Here is a 7,316-nt window from a genome sequence, read left to right as displayed (position 1 = left end):
CCCCCCCCTTCCCGATCCCGGCCCCGGCCCTGATCAGCCCGACCTACCGCACCGCGCCTCACAAACGTCGTGCGTGTCTCGTGCTCTGCTCCTCCTCTACCGGACCGCATCCATACCTCCTCCGGCGTCATGAGAAACCTCTCCACTCTCTGCACGTTTCCTGCTCCCAACCCCATGCCGGCTGGTCTGCTCCCCGTTGGCACCCGCGGCCTTCTCGCCTAGGTTCACCCCGGGCCGCGCGGTCCCGCCCCGCTGTTGCAGCGGGTCGCGGTGCGCTGCGCTGGCTGCGCTGCGGTGAGCGTCCCCCCTGGGCGGCTGCCAGAGGTTGCCGGGGAGCGCTGCTGTGGGAATAAGTGGGCCAGTGGGTGGACACGGCGACTCGCCACGCTCCATCTCCCTCGTGAACGCCCGCACCTCCGCGGCGGAGCGAGGGAGACAAACAGATGCGTGATTGTCGCTCCTGACATGAGCTGCAGCGTGGCGCCGCGTCCGCGCGGGGGCTCAAGGCGGCGCCCCAGGGGCGCGGCGCGCGCCGGCCGGCCGGGCCGGGCTGGTGCGGTAGTCAGGGTCAAGTTCGAGAGCGAGAGGCTGACGACCCGGGTGGCGAGCCTTGGCAGCCCCGGCGGCCCGGCCGGCCGCCCACGCTCAGGGCCGTGCAGGATGCCTAGCCTTGAATCATCGTACCGGTGCGGCGACCACCCCCTAATCCCGGGCGCGGCAAAAGTTCGATGCCCCGCTCGCCTCGCCAAAATTGTTTCCTGTTCGGCGTGCCTGTTAAAATGAAGTGAATCACACGACGCAACTCAGCGGGACGTAAACTTTCGGTTCGTATCTACACCCGCTTTAGTCCATCAGTTGACTGGTAAAACTTATGTGACATATGTGCACGGAAAAAAATGAATTGGTCGTCAGAACTAAATATTAGTTAATTTCGGGACAATCGATCAAAAAATTGTTGAGGTAACTAATAATTTGTTTTCAGAACCAAGATTAAGTTGTCAGAACAAGCTGTTCGGTGCTTGAGCTAACGCATTCGTTCTAAAAACAAACCACGAATTGGCTCCTGCAGCAAACGTGCTTGGTTTTAGCGACCAACTCTTGGCTCTGGCAACTTAATCTTGGTCCTGACAACAAATCATGAGTTACCTCAACAATTTTTTGATCGATTGTCACGAAATTAACTAATATTTAGTTGTGACGACCAATTCATTTTTTTCCGTGTGTCACATTACAAGTGTGACATCCTTAGCATGTCGCGTTTGTGGTGTGACCTCCTATCTGCCCTGCCTATCACCTTCCTGGCTGATGATGCATTAATTGGTGTGACCTAAACTCAGGTCACATTACATGGTGTGACCGAAACTGATCACACCAACAGACCATTTCAGTTTCGGTCACAAGAGGAAGAAAGGAATAACCAAAACAGGAAAAAGTTGGGCGAGAGGTGAAGAGGGGCGGAAGGGGGGGGGGGGTGGAAGGCAGTGCTTTTCCGGTTTGTTATTCTTTTCTTGTTCTAATCACCTAACTCTGAAATCGTCTATTGATGTGACCCATGGCACATTAGTTTTTCCAGTGTGGTGTCGATGGGAGGGATCAATCCCAGGTAGTAAATCACCTTCACTCAGTGGCAGTGGCTAGTGCCGTCTCTGACCCCTGAGTGCATGATTGCGCTTCGACTCACATTTCAGTCCGGACTTAGAGCAGGAAAAAAGTGAAAGATAACTTTGGGTGTGCCGAGCGGTAGTCAAGCTGATATCCTTGATGGTAATCCCCATTAATGCCTTTCGGTATTGACAAGGAAAACGAACCAAGCTCATAAACTTGGCAGTTTTTGAGAAGGTCAGAGCGATGATAGGACGAAAAGGGCCACACCAAAGTCCACAATGATTACAGTTCTTGCAGTCTGTAATAGTTCTTCCCTGAAAAATGTCTCACCGTAGCGCATTGAGGGATACGATTTTCGCGAGTAAAAAAAAAGAGGTGTTCTCTCAGTTTCCTTTCCACGCGCGGTGCCTCAGCCGAGCCTGAGCTCCTCCCTCTCTCTGAGAGCGCGCGACTTGTGCGACCGGTCCAATAATTGTCCATGAATAGGGTCCCGCTGGAGAGCCTGCGGGACGCGCGGGCGGGGCGGGGCGAGGCGCGGCGCGGCGGGGCGACTGGCAAGGGGGAAGTCCCAGGAGAGCGCGCGGGGGCCTCGTGAAAAGCGAGGACGAGCAGAAAGGAGGGATGCAGGGTTGAACGCTTCGTTATTGGTTTACGTCGCCGTCCCCTGCCAGCCTGCCTTCCCTTCTTGCTTTTCCTGACTCTGCGCCAGCGCCCCCCAGTACCCGGGCGCCCCGCGCCGCCCACGGTTCCCCCTGCCGCCCCGACGGCGTCCCCGTCACCCCGGCGTACGTAAATCGTCCAGCGGACGGCGCCCCGCCGCCCCGGGCGCCACCTGCCCCGCCAAATTTACGCGGCTAACCCCAACACTAACTGCCGCAACGCGCTGCCACCGCATGTCGCCCTGTCTCCCCCTCTGCCACGCTCGTCCACACCCGCGCACACAAACACACACAGCCTCCGCCCGCCCGCCCGCCGCCCGTCCGTCCGGCCGGCCGTCCGCCGGCCGTCAGTCGCCTCGTCAGTAGAGCGGAGGAACGGGAGGCTATGGACCGTTGTGTGGCCCTGCTGCCCCGGCTCTGTTTACCTGTGAGGATGACGCTGGCGACGCTGAGGGCCATGGTGAGGGCGCCTGGAGACACCCTGGAGCCGGGCCGGAGGCTGCGAGCCGCGCTGAGGGCCTCGTCGTCGGCCGGCCAGGCGGGCTGCACCGGCTGGGCGTCGAGGTCGAGGTAGCTTTGCTCAGCTGAGTTGGTCTCGGTGGCGGTGGCTGCCCCCCTCCCCCTGGACCTATGGACCCTGGACTGGACCGACTGGACTCGCCCCGGCCCCGGCGCGCTCCCGGTGCTCGCCCCCCGCTCGTCCTGCGCGTCGTGCCCAACGCCCAGGTCGGTCGCCTGTCGTGCCCCTCGCGAAGCGCCGCGTGTCTCTGTCCGGCACGAGCAGACCGCCCTACGCTGCCCTGCCGCCCGCGCAATCTGACAAACCAAACCGCCGCCCTGCCCCGCCGCGCCCCGCCACGCCGCGCTGCGACACGCCTCGCACTGTGCCCCACGCCCGCTGCTTGCGCCCTGTCCGCCCTGCCACTGTGCTCGGGACCGCCCCTGCCCTGCCTCCCACCCCCTCATCTCCCTATCTCTCTCTCTCTGTCCCGCTCAGACTCTGGCTTTTCGCGCCGCGCTGTCTCCCCCGCACGCTCTCCCTCTCTCTTTCTCTCCCTCCCGCTCTCTTCCTCGTCCACCTCATCCGCGGCGCTCTCTCCAAACCTCTCTCCCACGCCCCCCTCCACCCCTCCCTACCCCAGCTCTGCGCGGAGCTCACCACCCACTGCAGGCCGGGCGGGCCGGGGCGAGCCGGGGGGTGAACAACCCGGCAAGGTGAGAAATAAATCTCAACTAAAGTGTTTTTGCTGACTAGTTTCCTTGTTGTGAGCCCTGCGCCCTGCGGTCAGTGGTTGGGATCAAACCCTGAACGGTGTTTGAGGGAGTTTCGCGCATTTGAAGAGAAAGCCGAGGTCAGCTGGCCGGGGTCATGGGGGGCGTGGGGTCTGGGTCTGGGTGGGCTGGAGCTCGGGTCACCTGAGGCGGAAAGGGGGGTGGCGGCAGGCTGGCTGGCTGGGGCTGATCGGTAGGGGGCTGCGAGCGGTGGGAGCAGCTTCCGACGCTGTACCCCCTCCCCATCTCTCCCCCGCCCACCCCGCCCGCATTTGGGAGCTCATTCATGCCGATGAATCGATGTTGTCTCTAGCGAGCGGTTCGGTTTATTTTGGACCTCGAATCCTTTCTACTCAAACTTCCCGCTCTCGGCCCTCGCGACACTCGCAGCCCGCGAAAGCAATAGACGTTTCCGGGTCTACGCGTTTCGAGAAGAAGTAAGGAACTCGAGACCGAACCCAATTTGTTAAGTTCGTTTTCTCATTTGACAGTGCAGTTCGACGTAAATGACCCCTAGCAGCTCCCTGGTGACTGTGCGCTGACGTTATCCTTTATTTTAGAACCGTTTCCGGTGGTGATTTGTCGAATTGTTTAAACGGGTGCTGCCGTAACCGCCCACTTACGTCACGGGCCAACCTGCAAGAAGATCCCTTGCATCTGCCAGGTGCGGTACTTCCCCCCCGTCGTCATCCCCCCCCCCTCTTCTCCGGTCGGCCAGGCGGCTTGTCGCAGCCCCCGCGGTGCCGCCAAAGGTGTGCCGTCAGACTGCAACCCCTCCCGCACCGCACCCCATCGCCTTTGTGCTAGGGCACGAGTGCGGGGCGGGGCTGTCAATAGAGCAGAGCTCGGCCGCAGAGGCGTGGGAAACGCATTGGCGTGTGCCGTGGCGGGGCGGGGCGGGGCGGGGCGGGATGTGGCGGGAGGACGCGGCACACGTCTCTGGCTCGGCGCCAGGTGGACGCTACAAACGGTTTGGCGCAAAAGAGCAGAACACAATTGCACCATTCTTCGTTTTCAGGGACGGTCTTTCAAAGGTTTGATAATCCCCTTCATCCGATCCGCCACTTTTCCTTCTCACCATATTTGTTTGTCTTTGGTGCTTTCTGCCGGCAGCGGCTGGGCCCTTGCCGAGGCCCTTGCACCTCGCAGGCGGGGCGGGCGCCGGGGCGCGCACGTTGGGCTGCCTACCTCCACGGCGCGCAGGCCCCGGGCGCCTGACCACTGTCCCCTTCTGCCCTCGCAGGTCCCCGCGCTCGGCTGCTCAAGTCGTTCCGAGCCGCGCATACCCCCCGCCACGCCTGAGCCTCAGCCTCCCCAGTGGCACTGCTCGCGTGGGGTAGTGCCGGAGTGCTTGTCAGCTGGTCCGGGAAACAATTGATGCCGGCTGCCACGCCGTGCCACGCCGGGACCGGTCCTGGCCCGCCTGGAGTCCACCGGAGCTGACCGAGCTGACCCTGGCATGGCAGCCTGACTGACTCAGTGGCGTCTGTGTAACTCGCCAGGTGCCTTCAGTCTGATCTATAGATGTCGCCGACGGTGACGAGAAAGTCTCGATACTCTGGAGGGACGTAAACAAAAAGACGTTGGCAATCGTAACAGCATCAACGGCTGTTGTTGACCCCAAAATATTTCTCTACATCAACACATTGACTGAAAAATTTGGCGATGATGACGTCGACAACTTTTGGCGTTGCGTCGCCGGCCTGTCAGTGTGTGCTTGTACACACACACACATGCGCACGCGCGCGCGCACACACACGACCGGTCTGTGGACGTCACGCCCTCCTGCGCACTTCGCACGCCGCCTCTCGCTTTACCGCAAACTGCCTCCTTCGAGATCTCGACGGACGCGTCTCGAACTCATCCGGTTCTTCTCGCGTGCGGACCGCCTTTTTTTGTTGCGCCTTGCGGACCGAGTTGTGCGGTAGGCGGTAGGACGGTGCGAGCTCCGCGTCCAGTCGGTCCGCGGAACGCCTCGGCGACACGCCTCCCCTGGACACAAAGGACGCCAGCATGCTGTCGCGCGACGCTGCGCTGGTGACGGCCGCCCCCCTGCTCCTGCTGCTTCTGCTGGGCGCCGCCTCTGGTGAGGAATTCCCCCGCGCCTGCTGTGTGTGTCGGTTCTTCTGATTAGCAAAGACTCCCGGTCGACCCGGCACACCGACGAGCCTCATTTTACTACCGCCATATTTGACGGCGGTCATCACGACACTGACCTACCTACTCGTGGGAAGAAGAGGAATACATTCGGAAGGTGGAATTCGTTAAGCTGTATTTCGGATCCTAGTGTTCCGACGATGGCGCCGCTGTTGAGCTGCATCTTTCGTTTCTACGCGCCAGAGCGCCTCAGCGATAGGGAAACAGATTATCGTAGGCCGTGGGGCCAAGTGCAACCGCAGACGTACGAACGAACGCGCACAGACACATTGCAGACTGGTGTTGCCGTTTCGGACGTTGCCCCCCATTCACGACCTTGGAAATATATGATCATGTAGGACCACCGACCGGTCGCGTCGAGAATACTGTGTTAAAAATGAAGTGCCGTGGTCGAAAACATAAAGGGAGGAATTGAACGTTAATGTTTAAGTTGGGTAAAGGACTGTCTTCTGTTCCATCTGTAGGGTCACGCCAGCGCCGCCAGGGCCCCTGGGGCGGAGTGCCTCCTGGTCACCGCGGTGGTCATGGCGGCGGTGGCGGCAACGGCTGGCGGGGGCCTCCGGGACTGAACCCGAACCGCCATCCAGGCGGTGGCGGCGGCGGCCCTGGGGAGCAGCCCGGAGGTCCTGGAGGTCCCAGCGGTCCCAGCGGTCAAGGCCAGCCCGACGGTGGCGGCGGTGCGTCGCCCCCGGGCCCGGGTCTCGGGGGGCGACAGGGATGCGTGCCGTCCCTGACCACGATCAACGGCGGCCAGCAGACGTGCAGCGGCCAGCTGGTGTTCGAGGACAACTTCAACCACCTGGAGCAGTGGTCCAATGACGTGCATATGGCGGGGCCGCCGGTACGTACCACCAGCACGCCGAGCCGAGTGCGAACCAGATGCAATTAATGCGGATATGGTCGCGTCACGCCCCGCTGTCGGGCACCGGAACTTCCTGCTATACGAAAAGAATGAAATACCCCCCCCCCCTCTGACAGGACTACGAGTTCGTGGTGTACAAGCGGAGCCCGAGGAACATCTTCATCAACGACGGCATCATGACCATCCTCGCCTTCCTCACGGAGGACCGGTACGGCCCCGGCTTCGTCTCCAACGGCACCATGTTTGTTCGGGGGTACGTAGTCGTCGTGCGCACGTTGTGCGTCATCTCAACCCCCGTTTAGGACCTCCTGACCGCCTCGATCCTGCCCCCTTTCGCAGTTGCACGTCGAGCGACCAGGACCTCTGCGAGCGCACCGCCTTCTCGTACAACATCCTACCGCCCGTGCGCTCGGCGCGCGTCCACACGGCCAACTCCTTCACCTTCCGCTACGGCGTCGTGGAGATGCGGGTCCGCGGCCCGCGCGGCGACTGGCTCTACCCTCGTACGTTTTCCCTTCAGTGGCGACACGAAGAGGTCACGATGATGATGTGTCGCGAGACTTCAATGTGACGCGTTTTCGACGTTGGTTTGCCAGTGTGCTGGCTGTCTTTGAACTGACCCATTCTTCTTGCCCGCGCAGAGTTGACGCTCAAACCATCGCAGTCGAAGTACGGGCCGCACTTCTCCTCGGGGGAGATTCGCCTGCCGTCGCACTTCGGGAATAGGTGGTTGCGGGAGGCGGGCGGTGCGGGCGGCGGGG

The 7,316-nt window shown here is 61.5% G+C and overlaps 2 protein-coding genes across 2 annotated transcripts in view; one reads left to right on the top strand and one right to left on the bottom strand.

Annotated features, from left to right (window-relative positions):
- LOC113202487 (carbonic anhydrase 1-like) overlaps positions 1-3,162 on the bottom strand; it is a 10,251-nt gene extending 7,089 nt beyond the window's left edge. The window contains exon 1 of the mRNA XM_026416739.2: positions 2,690-3,162. Within this exon, the coding sequence (XP_026272524.1) occupies positions 2,690-2,723 (34 nt within the window). The 5' untranslated portion in view covers positions 2,724-3,162. The remainder of the gene's footprint in view (positions 1-2,689) is intronic.
- A 1,688-nt stretch (positions 3,163-4,850) lies between these two features.
- Positions 4,851-7,316, top strand: part of LOC127748674 (beta-1,3-glucan-binding protein-like) — a 7,217-nt gene continuing 4,751 nt past the window's right edge. Inside the window, exons 1-5 of the mRNA XM_052272521.1 lie at positions 4,851-5,622; positions 6,158-6,534; positions 6,672-6,808; positions 6,895-7,058; positions 7,197-7,310. Coding sequence (XP_052128481.1) covers positions 5,550-5,622; positions 6,158-6,534; positions 6,672-6,808; positions 6,895-7,058; positions 7,197-7,310 — 865 coding nt within the window. The 5' untranslated portion in view covers positions 4,851-5,549. The remainder of the gene's footprint in view (positions 5,623-6,157; positions 6,535-6,671; positions 6,809-6,894; positions 7,059-7,196; positions 7,311-7,316) is intronic.

Source organism: Frankliniella occidentalis, unplaced genomic scaffold (assembly GCF_000697945.3).
Source record: "Frankliniella occidentalis isolate FOCC.00 unplaced genomic scaffold, Focc_3.1 Scaffold209, whole genome shotgun sequence".
Classification (NCBI taxonomy): Eukaryota; Metazoa; Arthropoda; class Insecta; order Thysanoptera; family Thripidae; genus Frankliniella; species Frankliniella occidentalis.
The sequence above is the reverse complement of the archived record's forward strand: the minus strand, read 5'-3'. Positions and strand labels throughout refer to the sequence as shown.